The sequence below is a fragment of the Poecilia formosa genome, unplaced genomic scaffold (assembly GCF_000485575.1).
Source record: "Poecilia formosa unplaced genomic scaffold, Poecilia_formosa-5.1.2 Scaffold104, whole genome shotgun sequence".
NCBI classification, from domain to species: domain Eukaryota; kingdom Metazoa; phylum Chordata; class Actinopteri; order Cyprinodontiformes; family Poeciliidae; genus Poecilia; species Poecilia formosa.
This window is the reverse complement of record NW_006800043.1, coordinates 1-24,365: the sequence shown is the minus strand read 5'-3', so window position 1 is coordinate 24,365 and position 24,365 is coordinate 1. Positions and strand designations below refer to the sequence as shown.

General features: G+C 40.9%; 2 protein-coding genes across 2 annotated transcripts in view; one reads left to right on the top strand and one right to left on the bottom strand.

Annotated features, from left to right (window-relative positions):
* Positions 1-21,337, top strand: part of LOC103142993 (PH domain leucine-rich repeat-containing protein phosphatase 1-like) — a 51,080-nt gene extending 29,743 nt beyond the window's left edge. The window contains exons 2-17 of the mRNA XM_007559341.2: positions 988-1,184; positions 2,088-2,213; positions 3,719-3,867; positions 9,482-9,628; positions 11,362-11,589; positions 12,098-12,300; positions 12,631-12,691; positions 13,760-13,855; positions 14,475-14,630; positions 15,270-15,470; positions 16,021-16,183; positions 16,284-16,414; positions 16,623-16,736; positions 17,592-17,786; positions 18,417-18,645; positions 18,732-21,337. Of these exons, the coding sequence (XP_007559403.1) occupies positions 988-1,184; positions 2,088-2,213; positions 3,719-3,867; positions 9,482-9,628; positions 11,362-11,589; positions 12,098-12,300; positions 12,631-12,691; positions 13,760-13,855; positions 14,475-14,630; positions 15,270-15,470; positions 16,021-16,183; positions 16,284-16,414; positions 16,623-16,736; positions 17,592-17,786; positions 18,417-18,645; positions 18,732-20,051 (3,716 nt within the window). The 3' untranslated portion in view covers positions 20,052-21,337. The remainder of the gene's footprint in view (positions 1-987; positions 1,185-2,087; positions 2,214-3,718; positions 3,868-9,481; positions 9,629-11,361; positions 11,590-12,097; positions 12,301-12,630; positions 12,692-13,759; positions 13,856-14,474; positions 14,631-15,269; positions 15,471-16,020; positions 16,184-16,283; positions 16,415-16,622; positions 16,737-17,591; positions 17,787-18,416; positions 18,646-18,731) is intronic.
* LOC103143062 (meprin A subunit beta-like) lies at positions 20,336-24,202 on the bottom strand. Its single transcript, XM_007559464.2, has 5 exons — positions 23,928-24,202; positions 23,362-23,829; positions 23,092-23,271; positions 22,463-22,619; positions 20,336-21,814 (listed from the first exon to the last, which is right to left on the bottom strand). Exons 1-5 carry the CDS (start codon positions 24,160-24,162, stop codon positions 21,586-21,588), a joined length of 1,269 nt encoding a protein of 422 aa, XP_007559526.2. The 5' UTR covers positions 24,163-24,202; the 3' UTR covers positions 20,336-21,585.
* Between the last annotated feature and the right edge of the window lie 163 nt (positions 24,203-24,365).

The window sequence follows — 24,365 nt, the reverse complement described above, 5'->3', positions numbered from 1 at the left end:
AAAGTAGGCCATCCAAGCCTAACATTTATGTTGAACGTGATGGATCGTTTGCTGTTCCACCGGTTTGCTCGGTTGTGTGGTAATAAAGCTTTTTGTCACCTTTGGCTCTGCATAGATGATATTTAAGATACACAAAAGATATGTGATGCTTTTTCAGAATGTCACTGAAGTCAGTTTTATTACAGTTTGGCTACTTATTAGCCCTAGTCAGAAAACATCTGAGAGTAACAGGTTAGCCTTCTACTATTGAGAGCTGATGCTCAAATGACAGATAGCAGATGTCCGGACCCACACATATGATTCCATGCACTGGTTGTTTGTAAAAGTCACATATACAGTTATTTTCACTACTTTTACAATTTTAACTACTTAAAAAAATAAAAATAAAAAGATCATGAATTGAAAACTGCAAGTTTTCTTCTGATAACTTACCAAAAGCTGAAAAAGAGTAACCAAGTGATATTTGGAATGCTAAACTTGGACATTAGAGCATAGCATCACATTAACCCAAGAGTGGTGATACCAAAGTCTCCAGCTTGAGTTCATAAAGTGAGGACTAGCATGGTCACTAGTAAGGTGAAGAAAACCAGGATACATTTTGTTTGAGAGGATTAACCAGCTTCCGTTATAGGAGTATATATTTGGTAAAAAAAAAAAAAAGTCTCTCTTGGTTTTTTCATATATCAAGAATATGGTCTGTCATATTTAAATATTCAATAGCATAAATAGGTCAGGGACTGCAGATCCAGATTACTTACTATCCACATACTCGCTATTTGTGAAAAAATATGCATGTAAAATTACTTACTTGATTTGGAAACACAACAGAAAAGCCAATTATGATTTTAATTATGTCTTATGCTGTCAATAGCCATAGGTTTTCTTTTAAATACATTTTTAAATGCACTACCATGCCTATTTACCTATGTACTTGCCAATGTATTTTGTATTAAACCTTTTTTATTTTATTTTTTTGTTTTTTTACAGGGAAGCCCCAAAGTATTGAGAGTTCTGAGCGGGTCCAGCTCTCAGGGACCTACAACGTCCGGAAAGGGAAGCTCCAGCTGCCGGTCAACCGCTGGACAAGACGGCAGGTCATTCTATGCGGCACCTGCCTCATCGTCTCCTCTGTCAAGGAGAGCCAGATCGGGAAGATGCACATCCTGCCGCTCATCGGCGGGAAGGTATGTGAAGGAAACACACGACACACATTTTCCTGCTTATCCATTTTGTTTCAGTGTTTTTATGGTTTATGCTTCGAATCGTTAAACGATAACGTCGTGAAATGACCTGACGATCAGTGTGTGACCCTCAGTAACTGTTCTTTGGTTTGAGTTTGATATTTATATTGTTTGTGTTTTTATTAAATTCAGATCAGAGAGCCACTGGTTCTGTCTGAGTGTTTTCAGCTTTTTTAGAATGTATCGTTCCTTTCTAATCCGAAGCCGTCACACACTTTAATCTTGTGTTCAATAGCGCTCAATAAATTCACCTTTGTCCATTTATAGCCTTGTATGCCTACTTGCCAAATAAGGTCCAAGGGTATTCAGGGAAATAATTATCTACTTTTATGCCTGACACAAAGAACACTCCATACCCCCGACACACCCTGTTTCTAAACATCTCACACACAACACAAGTCCGCGTTTGTTTACATTCGGAGTGCGTGTGCTGGTGTTCCATTCAAGCTCCATACTCAATCAGCTATTCATTCACAAAAGCTATCCTATGATCCAGTGTGAATGCATTTTCAAAAAAAAAAAGATGTTTCACCTACTTTTGTCGTTGCCTCTGTCACGCACAGGTGTTTATCAGACGAGTGCGTGCTTTGCATATTTTCATAACTGTCCTGGTGACTGAGTTAATCTACCCTGCAGGCATTCAGTATTTTACTGCTTCAATGGAAGTTATTTCAAAGTAGTCATTTCAAATTAGTCATCCCTGTCTTCGTTTTGTTCCTCGTTTCCTCTCATCTATTTTATAAATCACTCATATTTGTGTGTGTGTGTGGGTGTGTGTGTGTGTGTGTGTGTGTGGTCAAAGTGGTTCAAAGCCTGTTGTCACTCTTATATTTACCTTGACTACAGGTGGAGGAGGTGAAGAAGCACAATCACTGTTTGGCCTTCAGCTCGGCAGGGCCTCAAAGTCAAACCTACTATGTCAGCTTTGACAGCTTCACAGAGCACCTGCGCTGGCACAGACACGCTGCCAAGGTACGGAGTGTGTGAGGGAGTTGGAAGGGGGAAAAAAACCCAACAAAAGCATATGTTTCTTCTGCACTACAAAAGTGTCAGGTCCGTTTTGTATTTGTTCAGCTGACATGCACCGTAATGCCACTGTGGAACGGCCAAGTGGGCATAAAATTGCAGACAAGGTTGTAAACAAATATTTTTGAACCCATCCACTGAGATTTTTGTGTTTTTGCTGATTAAATGGAGTCCCTCAACTGAGAAGATATAAAGTACACAGCCTTTCAAAAAAAAAAAAAAAAAAGTTACCACCTGGATTTATCAAAGCGAACAAAGTGAAAAAACTCTCAGTAGATTACTGCATGGACGATTATGTTTCAGTTGGCACCAAGTTATTTAACCACAACTGTGAGTAACTTTTTCTTTCAACAATGCTAGAAGACACATGTTGGAATGAAAAAGATGTTTGTTTGTATGCGAGGGATCAAACTATTGCCATGCATCATGCAAAGAAAATGTCTAAGGAGATTGCTGAAATTACTAAAATTCATCTTTCTAATTTAAATACTTCAGTGGACAAAAAGTTTTGTTTGCGATTGGAAATGACAGTCTTCTCCCACTAGATATTGAAGCATGTTTCTTAATTATTTTAACAAAAATAGAATGTTGAAAATACTATGTACTTTTCAAAATATTCAATGACAATTACAGCAACTGGGTTGAGATCTAATATTATTATATTTTAATAATATTAAAATATAATAATCTTTATTATCTTTTAATATTATTAAAAGATAATATAAAAGTAGAATATTTGGTTAGCGAAAGTAACCAAATATTCATACATATATTAAGGAGTCCTTTTCTTTAACTTTAATTAGAAAAAAATTAGATCGCTTAATCAGAATTAAATTCATTTAACAGTTCAAAAACATCTTATAGGTGACTACTGGCACTCTCCTATCTGGTGGATAAAGCCATTGTCTCTAGGTGCCCTCACACACACTGTCTCTCTCTCTCTCTCTCTTTCTCCCGTCTCTCATTTGAACTCAAGTAGGACATAGCCAGAAAACCTCTTTTCTAAATATTAACAGGGACGTGCATGTCACCGGTACCCAAAGGGACACTCAGAATAGACGCTTGGATAAAGACGGCACGTGCTCCAGCGATGACTACAGAGCTGCAGGCTAACTCTTAAAGGCTCAAGTTCACAAATTGTAGAATTTCCTCCTTAAAATGAGAAAGACATTTATTCTGGCCTTTTAAATGTGGTGCTTTGGTGTCTCTGTTAATTAAGGAAACGCAAAACTACTACTTCACTCTTCAACATTTAGGTGGATCGAACAATTTAAAGTTCTCAATGTTAGGTCAAAACCTTTTTTTTTTTTTTTTTTTGTCTGATGTTTGACCCCTGCCGTGGTTATATACACGACTACAATTCTCATGTGATGGAGATAATACTGTTCAACTGCATTTTTTTTTTAATCCCACTCAGTTTTTACACTTTTCTTCTCCCTACTTTCTATTAGATGGTGTCCCAGAGAATCAACTCGGTTGATTTGTCCTGCTGCAGTCTGGAACTTCTTCCCCCCAACCTCTTTTATAGCCACGACCTCACCCACCTCAACCTAAAACACAACTTCCTGCCTGCAGACCATCGCCTTCAGCAACTGCAAAGGTATGATACTGTGACTTACCTACAGGAAAAACATCTAAGACTAGACATCATGGGGGGTGATTTCTGGAATTGTATACTTTTGCACATAGCATTGATGTATTTATGCCACTTGAACTTTTCCACATTTTGTGGAAAAATTACTATTCTGTTAAGGCCTTAGAGGTTAGAGAACATTAGTGAGCGGACAGCGCCATAATTACAAAAAAAAAAAGAAAAACACAGCAGACGGGTCAGGGATAAATTTGTGGAGAGGTTTAAACTAGGGTAAGATTATAAAACGATACTCACTCCTAAGAATGTTCACTACATCTCCTGAAATTGTAAAGTGTGTGGCACACCTGCAGATCTATGTGTTAGGGTTAGGTGTCCGCCTGAAGTAACAGGCTGACCAAGGAGAGCATAAATCAGAGAAGCAGCCAAGAGGCCCAACAGAAGTGCCAGAGCAGCTGCAGAGAGCCACAGGAAGATTTCTCTCTGGATGTAAAAAGGTCATTGAGACATGCCTCCAAACATTTGCAGCTGTAATTGCAGTGAAAAGGTGATTCTACAAAGGAATGACGCAACATTTTTTCAGACATTTTTTTTTTTTTTGTAAAACAAAGTTTGAAAACCGTGTTTTGCTGTCTTTCCACTTTACAAGTATGCACTTCATCCATCATCACAGAAAATAAACTTTGTGTTTGCAACATAACAAAGTACAAACAAAAAAAAACTGATGGGAAAGTATGGATGGGTCAAATTGGTTTTTGAAGTGAATGTTGTGGCTCAGATGATGAACTTTGTGCCAAGGTGAGGTTTAGGAAAGCGAAGCATAAACCATGCACTAAAGGAAACGTGTGATATGAAAAGATGAGAGACAAGACACTGACGGCGAGGCTTCAATGAAAACACCAGGACGTGGCTGTCTGATTTGGAGAGATTTGGGTTTTAGCCGCGTACTTGCATGTCATCAACCTGACCAGACTAGGACAAGAGCCATTGGCACAAGAGGACCATTGAAGCCAGCCAGGGTTGCTGGAGTGTAGGCCAAAAGAGCCCAGAAGGATAGAAGCGACTGCAGGGAAGCTTTTAATGTGCCTTGCCTGTCTTACTCTTTCTCTCTGTGGGCACCATCTGCTGCGTGCTTATCATGGTCCCAGATTAAAGACCACAGGCAAGACACTGGATGCTGCATGTGTGGCCATGTGTGTGTGTAGCCATATATAATATATAATATACTGCTTCACTTTTATGCTTGTCACTGTAACTCCGTACTGCATGTATGTGTGCAAAGCGGAGAGTGTGTTAGTAGAGAAGTCGCTTGCCTGTAAATTTGGCTGCAGGCTGTAGATTTGGGGTCAGTGCATGCAAAGTCATGATACAGTATGACATTTTTATGTTTTTTTTTGTGTGTGTGTGTGTGTGTGTTTTTTTTTTAAATTTTCTTTTATATTTAGCTGTCCTAGAGAACTCTGTGTTTGCGTGGCAGTGCGTGTTTTTAATCCGACATGCTTTTGTGCCTTCCTGACAAATGGGGTCAAATTGTTACAAGTCCCTGTCATGGTAATATTAGTTTGACTCATCTTTATTTCCCTTTTAATCTCCAGGGTAATAATGACTGATGTTGAAAGGAGGATGACATGGGAGGGAAAACCGGTTTTTAACTCAGAATACGGGATGCACAGCTCCCCTGCTGGTCAAGGGAGATAGCATCTATTTTGCTTTGCCAAATCTAAGTAGGCTCATCCGCATTTGACCCAGCATGACAGAAAATGAGGTCAGTAATGAGAAAGAGATGAATAGTTTAGCTGAAAATAGAGGGATTTTGACAGAAACATGCAGCAGAGTTACTTGAGTTCCCACATTTCCCTTGAGAGGCCTGCATCAAGCAGGCGAGGTTGAGAAGTGTACTACATTGTGTACTGCCTCTGCATTTTGATGTGGACTGTTATTGTCATTTATATAAAACTCAAAAATCCAATCTTTTTTTTGTTTGTTTGTTAATGCACCAAAGTAGATGTCACTAGAACAGAAAGAGTCAAAATTAGCCAATTTCAGTATGAGGGAGATGTTTAAAAAACAAAGTCAGAGGAAACAGAGATTTTAAGAAGCTATTAAAATAAAAACAATTTTTTATATGTTTGCGGTTCATTCAGGCTCCAACAGAGCAAGACCTTGTGCAGATAACCGGAAGGCTAAATGGAGTACAGCAACATTGCTCTGTTTATCTTTTTGAATTTTTATCCTCTCACTGTCATTATGTTAACATAAAAGAGTTAGAAATCTGTGGAAGATCTACATCCTGGGGGTAATTGTTAACAGCAGGTTATAATAGTAAGGTGCTAAACCCCAAAAACAGTTCTTAATCATTACACTTTGTTTAAGACAAAGTTAAAACCTTTTTTTTCTTTTTTTTAATGATGATTCCTCTTTTACATAGTGGTGTGATATCTTTTCTGCTTCTACCTCAAATAGTTGAGGCAGAAATTCTAGACAAATATTTTAAATGCTCTTATGTTATCGCTATAGGATAGTATCAGTAATGGGATTTTTAAATCTTGGCATAAATCAAAAATTTGAATTTTATGCTTTTATACTCTACCTCTAAACCTTTGTTACAAAAAAAAATGAAATTGATTCTTGATTCACCTAACAAAATATTCATTCTCTTTTCACCTTATATTTTCTTTTCATCAGAGGATTTCTGGGTTTTCAAACTGCTAAATGCTCCACATTGTTCACCAGCTAGATGCCCGCTTTGTCTTTTGGCCATTTTAGAGCTTGGCACACTGTACCAGGGGTTTATCAGAGATTTGCCCAAAACACAGCAGCTGCTCAAAAAGCTATAAATGGACTTCTTGGCTGGACCTTTGAAACAATGAGCTAACTGACAGTTTTTTGATGGCATTTGTAAGCATTTTTTTTTAACTTCAAGTCAGCTTATTAATGTAATAGTACTCCAGTACTCTCTCCCTTTTTGTCTAAGTTGGCCTCTGATATGACACATCTGGGTTTTACTTGCCAAATACTTCCAGATTTCATTATTTTTCAGTTTTGGAAGGAAATTTTGATTTGTTTTATTAAAATGATTTAAAACAGCACTTCCAGTAATTAAGTGAGATTTTTGTGATAGATCTAAGAGACATCAGATTCCTTTAGGTAGTTTCCCAAGCATGACCTCTACTTGTAGGGGCAATTAGCCATCAGTCACATCTGAAACATCTGAAAATGTCTGGATGTTTTCTGAGTGTGAAACTCTCCTGTGTGTGCAGGTCAGTTGGGGAGGGAGAGTGCCATGATTGGCTGTTCCCCCGTTGGGAATTTGTGCACAAAAAAAAGGAGACAACCATTATGACCCAGAAGCAAATACTAAATCAACACATTACCTTCTCATTTTCATATCTCTAACTTTTTGAAACATGTATTTGATTATGACACATGTTGGGGCAAAACGAGCAAACTGATACTATCATTACAGAACAGCAAAAACAAATGACATGTCATTGAATGACAGTTCTACTGCTTTCTTCACAGGAGAGTTAAATGTATTTACAAAGACATAGATCTTACATCTGAGCTCGTATTTGGATGAAGTTTTTGCTTTGCGATCAGTTGTTGGATTCTTGATCGGCTTGTCTCTTTTAAAGAACTTAAGCATATTTGGCCTCCATAATCCAGTGATGTTGTTGTAGCATTATCTATTCTGGAAGTAGGATATTCAGAACTAAATTGCAAACTTAATCGCTTTGCATGTTTTTGTAACAGAAATATGCCAAAGGGTTTTATCAAAAATCTTGTGATAGTCAGTAGATTTTTTTTCTCTTTCATTTTTTGTTAGTATTAAATGTGGACTACGGAGGGCAAAATGCGATATAATTAACTTTTTGCCTATTCTAAGACAAAGTAAATTTTGAAAATTTGAATGTTTTGACACTTCATCAGGTGAGAGTTCACCGTTTTAGGTCATTAAGGTGAGACGAGCATTTCCTCGGGTTGCTTTAATGTAATAGAAATGCACCATTTGGGTTTTTTTGGCCGATTTCCAATCTCTGTTGATGTAAAACTCCAACCTGCTGACCTCAATTGCAGCTGACTCAAGTTTTTTCTTTAAGAACTATCCGTCTACAGACCTTTACAAATTCAGCAGCAACAGAGTAATTTGTTCTCTCTCCCAGGACTGAAGAACAAAATTACATTTGGAGTCCGGGTTTGGGAGTTCTTGCAGCTTGTTTTTAACACCTCAACCATACAGAACTTTTTTTTCCTGTGTGGTGTCTGGAAATTATTCTGTACAAATGCTGCAGAATAAAGGTCCTATGAGGACTTTGTAAGATTTGCAATATGAAATACATGACCAGAACTTTGTTCTTGTTCTTGCTACCACGAAAGAACAAAATTGCTCTGTTCTTGTGGAGTATATGTGTACGATTACTGAGAGCACAAGAGCAAGTGTTTTATTGTTACAGACAAAAAATAAATAAATAAATAAAATTAAGCATATATGCTAGCCAGTACTTTAAAACTGCAGCTAAAACAAACCAAAATGATGCTATCACGCTGGGAGTTGCTCACATAATCAGTTCTTCGTTAGCGCTGCAATGAAGGTGGATAAGTAAGAACATTCAAGATATTTTTTTTTTTTTTCTTGCTCAGCCGAGATGAATTATTTAAATCTGGAGCAGAGGCGACATTATGCTGTGTCTCAGAGAGCAGTCTCTGTAACACAGTTTTACTATTATTTCAGTAAGAAGACAACGTGACTACCAAGATCAGGTTTTAAACTATCTGGTTAGTATCTTATGTTAATGATTAGTAAGGGTAACGTCGGTAACTGTTGCTGATTAAGCTGAAAATGGTCTGATTCCTGGTTACCTGATTAAAAAAAACAAAAAGAATAGATCTGGTCTCACATGTCAGAATGACTTAACATGATATAATGGAGGAGGCGCGGAGAGACTGAGGCGAAGGCATGAGTCTTTTGGTCAGCCATTTGCAGAGACTGATTTAGTGATCAAGAGGCGTTTTCTAACTTAACCTCCTCTAGTTTCCAGCAGGAGCCGCCCTCAGCTGGAATTACTTGGCCACCCTAATCAATAACTCCGACATCCTTATCGTTGTCATGATATATTGCGTGAATGTGTGCTTAGCTTGAGTTTGGAAAAAAAAAAAACACGATCAAATGTTGGTTACAGCAGCTGCTGTGGGAAACAAAAAAAGTTGTTTGTGTGATAAATAAAGAAAAACTCATTCTACAAAGTTCACTTTAGTTTTGGTCTCCTTTCTTCCTAAGGTCTTCTATAAGGGTTATTAATATGTCATGAGGGGACACACTGAATGCCACTGGCCTCTGATGTTTAAATAAATAACACACACTCATGCTTCATTTGTTTACTCAACAAATCAACGTGAATCTTTAAAAACTACTCTGTCTTTGGGGGTGTTGAAATTCATTGTTTTTTTTTCTTTTTGTTTTGTTTTGTTTTTTATTTAACTAAATATATGCAAGCTAGACTTTGCTTCAGTCCCCATCAATATATTTATGAATGCGCTATATTTGTGTTGCAATATTAATCCTTACAACGTATAAGCAAGCTTTTCAGTTTACCCTCTCCATCTCCGTTCTCTTCTCCTCCAGGTTCTCTCGTCTCCGCAGCCTCAACCTCTCCAACAACCACCTTGGTCAGTTCCCGTTGGCCATTTGTGACATCCCCACCCTGACAGAGGTCAACCTCAGCTGTAACTACATGGACTCTGTCCCCAGCTCTGTGGGGGCCATGAGCAAGTAAGCAAAAGAAGCAGTTTACACAGAAACAATGGAAAGAAAACTTTTCTTTTTTTTTTTTTTAACCAGTTTCAAAAAGCAAAAGTAATATATATTAAAGATCTAAATCTTTGGTGATGTCAGGGGCTTAATATACTTCCCAATATTTGATTTTGAAGATATTTTCTATTTTGTTTCCTTTTGGTGTTTACCTTCCTCTATCTGCTATTAGTTTCTGGAGACACACTTTTTGCAATAGTGCACCACATTTCTGTTTGTCTCTGTGCCAAATGTTTGCATAGCCAAATGTGTGAATTTTAAAAGGGTGAATAGTGACCTTACTCATGCAGTACTTTTGGTCTACTTATTTATTTATTTATGTTTGTATTGTGTTGTTTGTAATGATCTCAGCTTAACAATGGCCTGGTCAGTGGGTAATAAGCTTGGTTTGTCTGTAAACTTTGTTGAAAAATCTTTTTTAATCAGCTATGAGTTGGGTTTGGACACATTTGCTGACAGATTTTATTAATCTCCTTAAGCTGCTAAATATTCATTTTTCTACACAATTCGGACAAACATAACCTGTGCAAACATTACCAGCACGTAGCTGTAGTTGTGAGCCACTTGCTGACAACTAGAGACGGGATGAAATGTTTTACGCAAGGAATCACAGCCCTGTGAATCACTCAACTTCGGTGTCTTTTGTTGGCATTTTATGTGAAAGATCAGCACAAACAATATGTGATTAAGCAATAAAAGGAAAAACATAGATGGTTTTCAAAATTTCTCCCAAATAAAATGAAGAGAAATATAGTGTGCATTTGTTTTTCAGCTTAATTCCAATAGAACTTCTGAATATTCTCAGAAATCATCTTATTTCTCGTACTTTTATTTAAGACACCATCCCCACCATGAAAGTTGGTGTGGGGATGCAATTTTTTGAGGACACTAACTACAGGACATTCCAGGAAGAAAACCCATCAGAGGCAACATAAAACCTGAAACTGAGTGAAGGTCCACCTGCAAGTAGGACAACTGCCCTAAACAGATCAGGAGCTGAAATGGTTAAGAACATGACGCGTCCTTACATTAGATTTGCCCAGTCAAATTCCAGACCTGCATGCACCTCAGAATCGGTGGCAACATTTGAAAATTGACACTTCATTGAGTCTAACTGGGAATATACTGTTTTTACCAGGATTGGTAAAGGTTTTATCTCCAAATATGCAAAGCTTGTAGAGCCACATCCTAAAAGATTTGCAATTGCGCTTTGACTCAGGAAGGCTTAAAACAAATACATGTCGTACTCGGTGGATTTCTAGTTGAAAACCGTGCATCGTTTCTCTTTAAGCTCTCAATGTTAGTCAACTCGGTGTTGTTCGTGGTCTGTCACATAAAACCTCATTAATCTAAGCTAAAGTTTGTGGTCGTAAAGACACAAAATGTGAACGAGTTCTGGGATTACATTTCAGAATACTCCTTCATATTCAGACCTCAGTTGAAGCCAAACATGCTGGTATGCAGGGTATGAACTTTTGAAGATGAGAAGGTAATCTGCAGGACGGATCTGGTATGCCTGTAAATTCCTAAAGTGACCAGCAGGGTAGCTATTCTGCTGCTGCCATCTACTGGACATTAAGTAAACTGATTATTGAGGCACAGCGTGTTACATGTTGATCTGATGTTGCTTGATAAAAATCCTGAGAAAACGTTAGATGTGTCCTTGTCAAAATCCCTGATCGTTCCTCTTTCAGTTTGCAGACGTTCCTGTTGGACGGAAACAGTTTGAGTGAGCTGCCGTGTGAGCTGGGGTCCCTGCAGAGGCTGAGCTACTTAGGCCTTTCCTTCAACCAGTTCAGCCATGTGCCCCAGGTGCTCGAACGCTTGGCCTCCATGGAGAAGCTTTGCATGGCTGGAAACAACCAGGAAATGCTCACCCTGCAGAATTTCAGACTGCTCCATGTCAAACACATCGATCTAAGGTAAACCTCCACAGGCGGCTCACTCTGTAGCTTTTACGTTTAGAAGGGATTTTCTGAATGAACTCGGTGAACTCTGCCCAGAACAATGCATGACTTTGATTTTCCAACCATTCCTGTCTCCACTGTTATACACATTGACATGCTTTAATCCCACTAATTATGGAAACAAAAACATCAGGCGGATTCCGTCACAGAGCTGGACGGCTAAAGAGCACGAAATGAAGAAATCATTTGCCTACACATTAAGTCCCCTCTTGTCGTCTGGGGAAACGCAGAGCTGGAGTGACTTGCACTATTTCACAGTTAATGCTTCACTAAAAGTTTGTCGAAGAAATTTTGAAATCAGCTGCAGTCGTTACTCTTCTTCGGCTTTTTGTAAATCACACTCCTACTGAACAGAGGGCAACAACATCTCCTTCTGCTTGTGCAACAGAAATCCACAACTAACATGTAAACACAATTCACAGTCTGGCCCAGCTGAAGATGAACCCCTCTCCTCCTCTGTTAGGCTGAATAAGATCTCCGTCATGGTGCCAGACGAGCCGGACCTGCTGAGGCACGTGACCCAGCTGGACCTGCGGGATAACCGGCTGACGGAGCTGGACGCCTCCATCTTCCCCAGGCTGGAGGTCCTCCACTGCGAGAGGAACCACATAACGTGTCTGAAGGTCAAAGGTTCCCTGCTCAAAGGCATCTACGCCTCAAACAACGGTGAGCGTGGCTCTGAATTAGTAGGTAGAGCTTTTCCTTTTGAACCACGTCCTCACTTGTTTCGATCTCAGCTGTACCCGAATCCCTTCTCTGTAGGTGTTTTACACCGTAGATGTGTCGTCTCAGATGTGCCTCTCGCGTTCACCTGTTCTCATTCTTTCGATTTTTCTCATCAATAAAACTCTCTAATTGTCCCTCTCCATCATTCCCCTTCGCTCATTGTCACCCTGCAGCTCCCCCTCCCCAGCCCTCTCCTCCATTTTAGATCTTCCTGCTTTTTTATTAGGCCGTCCTTGCTGTAGGTTAATGTGTTTGGATTTCTCCCCACAGAATTACGACAGCTGGATGTAAGTCCTGTGCCCTCCAATCTCACTTACATGGATATCTCGAAGTGAGTAAAAAAAAAAGTATTTGTGTTTTGTAAGAAAGGAACTGTAATAAAATAGTCCAATAACTGATGAATTCTGAATCTATTGGATTAACGTACACCCACTATATATTCATAACTGTCTGACCCATCCGAAAACAAGTAGGAATAAAACAAGCTAATCATAAGTAAAAATTTGATCTCTTATGTACCATTTGCTTATGCATGAAAACACACAGCCTTATGGCTCATGGTTACCCAGTAGACAGCTGAAGGTGTTCTGTGGTATCTGGCACCGAAATGTTAGCAGCAGATCCTTTAAGCCCTTTGAGGTGGGGCCTCCATGGATCTCACTTGATTGAATTGAGATCCCATTTTTGCTTTTTGGCATTATCCAGCTGAAAGAGCCCACAGCCATCAGAGAATAGCATTTCCGCTGCCTTGCTCTCTGAAACAGCATCCACTTCTTTAGCATTTTGAGCTACACTAGCTTGGCTAGCCGTTACACTCTGGATGTTGTCTAGCTTCCTGAACTCTTTATGTTTGGCCATTTTTTTTTTTTTTTGCTTTCAACACATTAACTTTCAGGACACACTTCGTTTGTACTTGTAAATTATTATTACCACGATGAGGAGATGAGAGATGATGAGTGGTCATGCTTTTAAGATCACATAGCTGCACGAGAATACAGATTATTGAAGAAGAATGTAAATGGACATTGTAAAAAAAAAAAAACTGCTAGCCCTAACCCAATAGTGAATTGTTTTACTCTTTACAATGATGGAAACTTTTTTATTTCAGTGTTTTGACATTGACATTTGACAAAGCTCGACATTGAGACTATGTTTGATTTATAATGTATTTTAAAATTTGACAAAACCAAGTGGCCTTCACAGAGTCGCATAATGAGGAAGAGTTTCCCCATCTGAGTGTAAGGCAGCAACACTGCCAGGACTCCATTTACCTAAATCTAAAGTGCTACATAATGCAGAAAAAGGACATTTATTCACTCTAACTTATATTCCATTTAAGTAACACAGTTTGAAAACGGCACATCATTCATCATCATCATCACCCCTTGTTCCCCACCAGGAACCACATGGAGTCCTTGCCAGACTGGCTGTGTGAAGCAAAGAAACTGGAAGTCCTGGACGTGAGCCACAACCTCATCACCGAGCTCCCGGCGAGGTGAGTCTCCTTCTCGCCGCAAACATGCCTGTAAATGTGGAGCAATGCTGCGTTATTCTCTGTGCCCTTTGTCAAGTGATGTATCTATCCCCCATAGAGCCTCATAAATCACACTGATAGCCGCTAACCTCTAGATGCTTTTCGAACCGGCTGCTTCTCTTTATGTAGCATTTTTAGAAGGTTACTTCAGATGCACCTTTTACCCTTTGCCATGCTTTGCATCAACCTTGCTCTCTTGGTTTCTCTCCTGTTCTTCTCCCTCTCTCTCTCTCTCTCTCTCCTTCTCTCTCTACCACTGGTCTCTGTTTTGTCTGGACATTTATTTTTTTACCCAATAAGTGTCAGGATGATGAATTTCAGTTACAGGAGCCACCAGAGGCGCTGCTACTCTCAAATTTTCTTCCTTCCTCATCCGCACATCCAGCTTTGTCCTTCACTTTCCCTTTTTACTCTCTCTTCAATAACTGCAGTCTACCTCAATTTATCTATATCTGCTTGTCTGCCCGCCGTACAGAACCTCAGCTTTCAATCCATCTCAATCATCTATGTGTCTGTTGAAATTTCTTATCCATCACATGTCAGTGCTGACCCAGCTCTCTGGATATTTCTCATGCTGCAGGTTGTTCTGCAGCAACAGTCTAAGGAAGCTGAGTGCAGGACATAACCAGCTGCAGAAGCTGCCTGAAAGAGTGGAGCGCCCTCTGCTGGAGGTTTTGGATGTTCAGCATAATCAACTGGTGGAGCTTCCCTGCAACCTGTTCCTCAAATCCAACAGGTAGCTTTAAGAATTGGCTGAAAGTGACTGTTTTTTTTTTTGTTCTTCTTTTTTCTTTTTCTTTTACAATTATGCGTCCTGAAGTCAAAGAGGAGCTTGAGGGAACAGGAACGTCAGGTGTACAAAGATCAAAGACAGAACTGACTGAAGAAAACATTACAAAGAGAGATTAAATCTAAAAACAGCCTGAGAGGAAAATTAGTATTTTAACAAAGCTACTCATTGGTCTGTGTGTTTTTTTTTTTTTAAATGTATAGGGTTTTCCACTCAAGGTTTATACAAATGCAAACTTTTTAAAAGCCAACTGAAGAAGAAAAAAAAAATTATGTTTCTTTTGGTTACTAGAGGAACAAGAATCAGCTTATCAGCTGACATGAGAAAACGCTTGGTTATCAGCGAGCGTACTGATAATCAATCTAGATTGCATCAATGAGACTGCATCATGTTTTAACAACCTGACCAAAAACTATAGTCAATGAGTAATCTGGTTTTTCTAGTCTCCCTCAGCCCTTTGAGTTTTCATTATCTCAAAATATTCCTGAACCCCATGCGTTTCCCAGTTTAGATATTCATCTCTGTTTTTCTGTCCCTTAAATACCATGAAAATAACTGAGCACTTCTCATGTGTTTTGGGTTCAGTTTACGATGCGTAAATGCATCAGCCAACAAGCTGGAGCACCTGCCACCCTCCAGTCTGTCAGAGGAAAGCCACAGCATCCTGCAGGAGCTCTACCTGACCAATAACTGGCTGACGGACAAGTGTGTGCCGATGCTCACGGGTCACACACACCTGCGGGTTTTGCACATGGCATACAACCACCTCCAAACCTTCCCAGCCAGGTAAAGAGTTCCTTCACAGTAATTTCCCCCGTCCTGGAATAATTAAAATATTTATTTTATTGTCCTTTTTTCTTATTATTATTTTGAAGGAATGTCATCATCAGTCAGTAAAAATGAAATATTTCAGTTTTTCAAGAAATTTATGGAGGAAATCTGAACATGCATTATAAAGATGATTATAAATGTTATGGGGGGAGGGGTTATTCATAAATTAAAAATGTGTAATTCCTAAATAAGTTTAGGATACATTTTTGCTTTACCTGCATCTACATCACCGTCTAACAGCGTTTGCTAACAGTGTTTGCATGTGGTCCTGAAAAGTATCAAATTCAATTTGAGCATTTTCCAAGCCTGGAAACGAGTAGGGAGGATAATTTAGACAAAACTATGTACTTCTGATGAGAGATGACATTTGACTCAATGTTTGTGTTTGTAGCACAGTCGGCACACGCATGCAAGGAAAAGATCACATTATGACAGCTGACCTCACCTGTTCTTTAAATAAATTAGTTTGTGCTTCAGCTCATCTGTTTCCTTCTTTACCCTCCAGTAAAATGGCCAAGTTGGAGGAGCTGGAGGAGGTGGACCTGAGTGGAAACATGCTGAAGACTGTTCCCACCACCATCATGAACTGCAGACGGATGCACACGCTTATTGCCCACTCCAACTCCATCGAGGTCTTCCCTGAGGTCATGCAGCTGATGGAGATGAAGGCAAGGCTTCAGCAGCAGCTCATCTTTTTGAAGTCTCTGTGGTTTTGGCGGCTCTGAACCTCCATCTGCAACATTCTGGTTTTTTTTTTTTTTTCCCCAGTGTGTGGACCTGAGCTGTAATGAGCTGAGTGAGATCACTCTCCCAGAGAATCTGCCTCCAAAACTTCAGGAGCTGGACCTCACTGGCAACCCTCGCCTCAACCTGGACCATAAAACCCTCGAGCAGCTGAAGTACGCCAACTTCATTTGAGCACATCTTTTTTTTTATTTTTCCACCAGAAGCTCTTTCTCAATTTACTCTGTTTTTCCTCGCGATATATTATTTAGTTTTCCTTTATGTTCATTATTTCTCTGCTGTTTGTTCATAATAACATATGTATTTATGTGCCTGGAGATAAGGGAATGATTTTGATCTGCTTCGTGTTTTTTTGTCTTCCAGTAACATTCGCTGTTTCCATATTGATCCACCACCAACCTTTTCATCGAATGAGGCATCTGGGGGCCCCGCTGTGTGGAGTCATGGTTACACAGAGGCCTCAGGCGTAAAGAACAAGTGAGCTAAATTCAGTCAAGAGTGAAAAGAACAACCTCCATCGTGTTTGTGCTGCAAAGCCTCGCTAATATAACCCTTCTGAGAATTTGTGTTCGGAAAGATAACTTTAATGAAAGAAATATGGAAGCAGTGCTCTTCTAAAACATGAGCACTTGCCGCAGAATTTCTTTGTTGGGGAAAAGTAGAACCTCAAAGCAATGTACAAATCAAGTATATTCCTTTGATTACAGAAAAGGTTACTGTAGCCTGGAAACGTCTGGAATTTGGTTTCAGTATTTTCCATGTTTGGAGAATTATAGAAAAACTTTATTCCCCACCAGAACTGTCTGAATGTTCTCCATGCTTTTCTCCTTCCTCATATACTTTCTTGTCCTTCTTTCTTTCCTTTTTTTGTCCTTCCTTTTGTTTTAGTTCCCATCCCTGTGTCCTTTCTTTCTTTATTCTGTCCTCCTTGTCTTCATTTCCTTTCTTGTCATTCTTCCTTCCCCCCTTTTTTTTCGACTTCTTTCTCCTCCTTTCTTCTTTCTTTGCTTCTTTGTTCTTTTCTTTGTTTCAATGTTTGCTTTCTTGCTTCTTTCCTCCCCTGCTTCTTTTATTTCAGCTTCTTGTATTTTTGAGTTTTCATATTTAAAGTCTGCCCACTCTAGAATATCTGCTGTAAATCCAAAGGGAAGTTTGGCATTTTATATTTCTTGAATTAACATAATGGACTGAGAACTTGGAAGATTTTAAAACACATCTTTGCATGAAAAATATTTGGGAATCCTAGCAGATATTTAGATGTTCATCCAAACTGATCATAACAAGCATTACTTAATTCGTTTCCTCACAGAGCGATTGTCTGTTCCTTTTCAGACTCTGCGTTGCTGCCCTTTCAGTAAACAGTTTCTGCGGGAGTCGGGAAGCTCTGTACGGCGTGTTTGACGGAGACAGGAATGTGGAAGTGCCCTACCTGCTGCAGTGCACCATGAACGACGTCCTGGCCGAGGAAATACACAAGACAAAAAGCGAAGAGGATTACATGACCAACACCTTCCTCGTCATGCAAAGGTACGTGACCAGCAGTAATACTCTATGTTCTCTAAACGACTGGACGTTATTTTGCAAGCAAGTGATTTTTTTTTTTTTTTTTTTTTTTTGGGTGGGGGAAGAGAATTTTGGTGGTGCTTGTGAATTTTTTGCTGTTGCAAGAGAGTGGCACTAGATATAAAAAAAAATGTGGTTAAATATTGTTTTTGTGTGCTGTTAGTGATAACACTGCACAACTTAAAGTTGTGTTTTCTTGACGATCAGTACTTTGTTTTGTTTTGGTTTTTCTTTGGTTTTCTCAGGGCTTTGACTACAGTTATGTTGGGTCTTTTTCCAAAAAGAGTTCAGCAGATTTTTAAATACTTTTTATCATCAGCTTAATTATCGCAATAAATGCCACAAAAATAGTATGATAAACTCTTAACCACAGATCACCCGTCCTTACCATCAAGTCGTCAGAGATTATAGATGGAAAAATGAATCTGTTGACCAAACCTCTCCCATTCCCAGGGTTTTAATTTCCGGGTTTTGAATGGCATCATAATTATGTTTGTACCCACAGACTCCCTCCTGAATACTTGCAACTTAAAATCTGTTCAATAAACCGTCATTCTCGCTCTCTTGTTTTTTTCATCCTTTTTCCCCTTGAAGGAAATTGGGAACAGCCGGACAGAAACTCGGCGGCTCTGCAGCTCTGTGTCACATCCGCCACGACCCCACCGACCCCAGTGGCTGCTTCGTCCTCACAGCAGCTAATGTGGGAAAGTGCCAGGCCATCCTGTGCCGGGACGGGAAGCCCATGTCCCTGTCGCTTCTTCACAACGTGGGCCTTGAGGAGGAATACCGTAGGATCAGGCAGCACAGAGCCATCGTGACTGAGGTTCCACTAAAAAAAAAAAAAAAAAAACTGAAGCTAATCTAGTTTCAAATGTTCTCTGTATTGATTTCCATCCTCCTGTCTTCCAGGACAACAAGGTGAACGGGGTGACTGACTCCACGAGGATTATGGGCTACTCCTTCCTTTACCCCTCAGTCATTCCTTGCCCCTACGTGCAGACGGTGACTCTCACCCCTCAGGATGAGTTCTTCATCCTGGGCAGCCGCGGGCTGTGGGACGCTGTGTCTCCAACGGAAGCAGTGGAGGCGGTTCGGAATGTCCCAGACGGTCTCGCTGCGGCTAAGAAGCTCTGCACCCTGGCTCAAGGCTACGGCTGTACCGACAGCCTGAGTGCAGTCGTGGTGCAGCTCAGTGTGAGTGAAGACTGCTGCTCCTGCTGCTGCTCCGACCCGCCCCAGCCTCCCCCGAGCCCCGGCCTGGGCGCCTACCCGTCGTCGTCTTCTGCCATTAAGGATCGACCCTCGGACGGCTCCCTGCCCGTTCCGCCGTCTTCCTGCAGCGAAATCAGCAGCGAGATCAGCACCAGCGAGATGAGCAGCGAGGTGGGCTCCACGGCCTCGTCCGACGAGCCCCCACAGAGCTCCTTTGTGCTGCTGCAGGATCAGCCTCACCACCCTCAGCTTCACTTGCACCATCAAGCCCAGCTGCTGTCTCTACAGCAGCAGCAGTCCCACACCACCTCCCAGTCCTGCCAGTATCTCCTCCCAGGTTCAGAGCTGGCTTCCGCTCGGAACTGCTGTGCGCTCCACCCAGCCTGCCTGGCCGGCTCCTTTCAGAGGCAGCTGTCCAGCGCCACCTTCTCCAGCGCCTTGTCCGACAACGGGCTGGACAGCGAGGACGAGGAGCCCATCGCCGGCGTCTTCTCCAACGGGAGCCGAGTGGAAGTGGAGGCAGACGTTCACTGCCTGAAAGCGGAGCTGTCGCAGTTATCGTCGTCCCAAAGCCTCGTACCCGCTTCGTCCATCCAGGAACGCACCTTGCTCAACCTTCCTCCACCGCCTCCACCCCCGTGCACCCCCGAGCCCCTGGAGGACGGGGTCGACCTGAACCTGGCAGAGGCCGAGAACGGCCTGGAGAGGGACGAGTCGTGGCAAGGCGTGGGAGCAGGAGCTGGGGACGGTGGGAAGTTTCCGGGGAAGAGGAGGGTTAACGGTTCGGTGGCGCGTCAAGAGAAGAGTCACAACCTCATCGAGGTGGCAGCCGACGCCCCGTCCAAGAAATCAGGGGGTTACTTCACAGCTCCAGCTCAGCCCGACCCGGACGACCAGTTCATCATCCCCCCTGAGCTGGAGGAAGAGGTGAAGGAGATCATGAAGCAGCATCAGCAAAAACAGCAGAAGCCAGCCGGGACGGATCAGCCCACTGATTACTACGACACCCCTCTCTAGACGGACACAGATTCATCTCCTCTACAGCACGCCGCGATTCTTCCGCTCATGCCCACGGACGGGTGGGGTTTTGCCTGGAGGCTGTAGAATGCATATGTGAAAGTGTTTCACAGCAGGCTTCTCTGCCATGCGCCGCCTCTTTGGAGGAACATGTAAGGAAGCATTCTCAGAGTGAAACAAGCAAATGAGCCCTTTAATGATCCTCAACCTCCTCAAATCGCCTGAGAGGACACAAATTCCAGAGTCCCGCCCTTCTCGCAGACCCGACGTTTATTTTTGTTTTGTTTGTTTGTTTTTGTTTTCTCCAGTACATAATCAACACTAGTCTATTTGCAAATAGCATTAGCTTGTCACCGTACTTAATATGGATAACGATTCCATGGTTTATTTTGTTTTGTAAGAACTTAAATCAGTGTGATCACAGTGAAGTTGCTAAAAAGGAACCTTTTGAAATACAGACTCATCTTTTTGTTATCAATCGACTTTTGGTGTTTCATGCGCCATTAATACCACACCTAACTGTTTTATATAGGGCACTTAAAATACTGTATTTCTTCAGTAAATCACAGCTCTCGGCCTGTAAAATGACATAGAGATTTTTTTTGTAGAAAATTTCCAATACTAACTCCTAGGAGTTGCATACTCTTTATGGTGACTCAGTCACTTTTTTACTAATCTTCTCTGAGAGAAATGGTGATTCTTTTTCAATGATTGTAAATAAGAAAAATGTTGTATACTGATGCTTTTAAAAGGAACTGTATGTCGGTGAAGGCTTTTAGCTGTGGGGAGGATTTATTGTTTTGCTGTTATGGAGGCGTGCCCCCTTTCTCTTACGGTGTAAACCCACAAACACAACATCGACATCACAACAGACACACACACCCACACACACACACACAAGTGTAAATGTGCAGTTGCAGGATGGAAACTAACATTCCGTACAATATTTATACACTAAGTTGCAATGGTTTGCTCCACTTTGTTGAACTGTGATGTCCTGTAGTCATCACTGTATCTACTGAACACTAATAGGTATTTGCATGCACACGCAAACAATCACATACACACACACACACACACACACACACACACACACGTACACACATGAGACATTCACATACATGGATACTCACAGGTAATTAGTCCCACCTCCCTCCTACAGTAACTGTTATCACCGGCATGACTGTGTCTAGTTCAGTAACACCAACAAGTATAGCCACACGGAAAAGAGACACTACAAAATGTTCCTGTCTTTGGTATAATAAATTTTAAATTTGTGAATATAACCGTTGTTGTCTGAGACTTTATTTTTTTTTCTTTTTTGACATGTTAACAGTTTTATGCAAAGATCACAACCTTAATAAAAGCTTCATTTAGAATATCTCCATTTACACATTAAAACTTCCTCCATCGCTTCCATGACTTTACATCAAATAAATGACCAATAGGTGGCAATCTAAGGCAACATTAGATTTAATCCAGCTCTCCGTCAACAGCTGTAATCTTTTCATTGACAAAAAAGTCCAAGTTATTGTTAGGGTCCATCATTGGCATGCACATTTTGCATGTACATGTTGCTGTCGTTGTTCGTAACCTTTTTCTTGTACTTCTTCTTCATACAGAAGACGCTGACGACTGTGATCACTAACATTGCTCCCAGCACAGACAGAGAGGAGGCCAGTGCTAGAGTGGTTTTATCCTGCGTGGAGCCTTTGTGCTGACAGACATTCCCGTAGTACCACCAGTCGTTGCCCACCACACACCTGCAGAGCAGATGAAAGGGGATAGAAATAAGAAAATCTGACCGTTGTGTTTTCAGTATCCCTACGTAGTTTCAAGGTTTCTAAGGGGTCTTAAAGAGTCATGAGTTGTTTTAAATGTAAGAATATGAATTTTTACATCCTAAAATGTCTTAAGGGCATTCTGATATTATAAGCTCATAAATTACATTATCTCATGCTGATGTTTTTTTTTACTAATTAAAAAATAAAAAAATAAATAATAATAATAATGGATTGGTGCCATCCATTAATTCTGTTCCTGGCTAAAATAAACTCAACATGTTGCCTTGTGCTGTGACAAAATTCATTTTGCAGTATAATTTATTCATTCCAGCTTGTGAACCATCAAGTGTTCTTTCGAAACAGTTTTTTTCCCTGTTTTTGTAACCCTTTTAGGAAATTGAGACAGTTTTAAACAAATTATTTCTCATAATCCATGTAGGTCTTAAATTCATACGAGTGTTTTCAGAAGGCTTTGATGAGTCTTATACCTCTCAATAACAAAATCAGAGTTTCTGAAGGAAAATAACTTATCTTTGGTATAATTTGGGTATTTCATTGCATCATTTTAAAAACAAAAAACAGCTTACCACTGACTGTGGTTATTTTTTACAGTCAAAACCTGCTCACCTGCAAGAAGGCTTCCCTTGATCCCCAACGCAGATTCCACCATTCTGACACAGCACATTTTGGCAAATATCTGAAGCATTAGTGGTTGTGGATATGGATGTGGTAGGTCTTAAGGTTGTGGAAGGCACAGGCTGGGATTGTGTCAGATGGGCCACATCTATAAACAAAGATAAGATAAATGAGCGATTATATCCTTACATTGCTTTTATATGTGCAAGGGAATGTATTTTCAGCACAGTTACAACCCTGATGGTAGCAAATAGGTTCGCAGATCAATCTTATTGTTTTATGACAGCACGCTTTGGATTGATTATATTGGTTTGATCTCTACAGGCCTATATAACCAAAAGGGGTCCCGCACAGCTTATGACACAGAGAAAAATTATGATAGACATGGATAAAATGGGGAATAGTGATGATGGGACAGGTTCAGAAAAGCAAGCCATTCCCCATCCATTGCCCAAGAGAGCTCTTTGTTGTCAGCTCCAGGAATCTGTGTTGTTCTGACGTAGATTTATTGTACGCATCAGAATGTTGTGGTGTCGATGTGTAAGTAATAGGAAGAGTGGGTGTTGGAGCATTTTCAGAGGAGCTGACGTTGAGTTTATGTAGTAATCGGTTGCCTTTACCTTCCATTGTGAGTAGAAAGATGGCATCTCCTCCCTTGATAAAGTCTCTGCTCTTAGCTCTGAGGTGTGTGAGATACGCTGCAGTACCAAAACCCGGCCCTCGGAAATACCTGGACCCATCGGTATCCGTCACCTCAGTGCCAACCTTCCGTGGATCGTCCCAGAAGAAAAGTTCAGAATCTGAAACAATGTTGAAAGGTTGCGTTGAAGTTTAAACTATAAAGAGCAGCTTAGTGTATGTCACAAGATTTTTCTCTGTGAAAGCCTTACCTGTTGCCTTCATGGTTGGGTCAGTGGTGACGCTGCGCTGATTGGACATGCGCTTTTGAATGTGAGGGTGCTGATCCATCAGCATCATGGTCATCTGCTTCCACGGGCAAGGCCATGTTTGTCCGGTGTCCCCTTCCCGCGCCACGAGGTGAGCATAGGCAGACAACTGCCCAGAATAGCCCTCTTTACCACTGGGGTAAATCTGCATCTGGAAGGTGTAACCCTCCTTGGACGTGAAGGGGGGGCTAAAGATAGAGGTGTCGGTTGGGGTCGTATCCATGACATGGCTGAAGTTTTTCACCCGCCATACAAACTCGGGGCAGGTGGTCTCGGAAAGGTTAATGTCATCCAGTGAGAGTCCTCCTGCTGCCGGCCCCGAGGCCCCCTTTGTCCCTTCAAAGACAACTCTGAACTTTTTTTTCACATCTAGACTCACATGATGCAGCTGCCACAAATCCTGAGGAGATCCTATGTGAAAATGGGGAAGAGGACTGAAATTAGAAATCACTCGATGGCTTCATTTCTCCAGCAGAACTCTGTGAGCTGCACGGCTTTGACGTAGTCACCAGTTAGTGTTGTTATAAAGCGCAGCGTTCCATTGGGATTAGCTTCATCGTACTCCCTGACATGGATCTTCAGGGTGTCGCTGGGACCAGCGCTGTTGTAGTAGAAAAACTGCAAACACTGGTACCCTCTTTTTGGATAAACAAGCCTGCTCTCCAGCACGGCTGTGTCTCCAGTGTTGGCCGCACCAGTGCTAAAGTGCATGAAGTATCCTGATCCTAAACAGAACAAGGGCATAAAATATAAACGTCAGTCGCAATGTATTCTATTTACACTGTGGATGTGACAGTAGCAGGCTCACTTTAGCATCCTTGGTAAAGCTCTGTAAAAACCTTTTAATTTAGTACTGTGAAAAAGACAGTAGAAGAAACGCCATGTACTTATTTTAACTATTTTTTTCAAAATCTGGAAAAAAAAAAAAAAAAAAAAAAAAAAAAAAA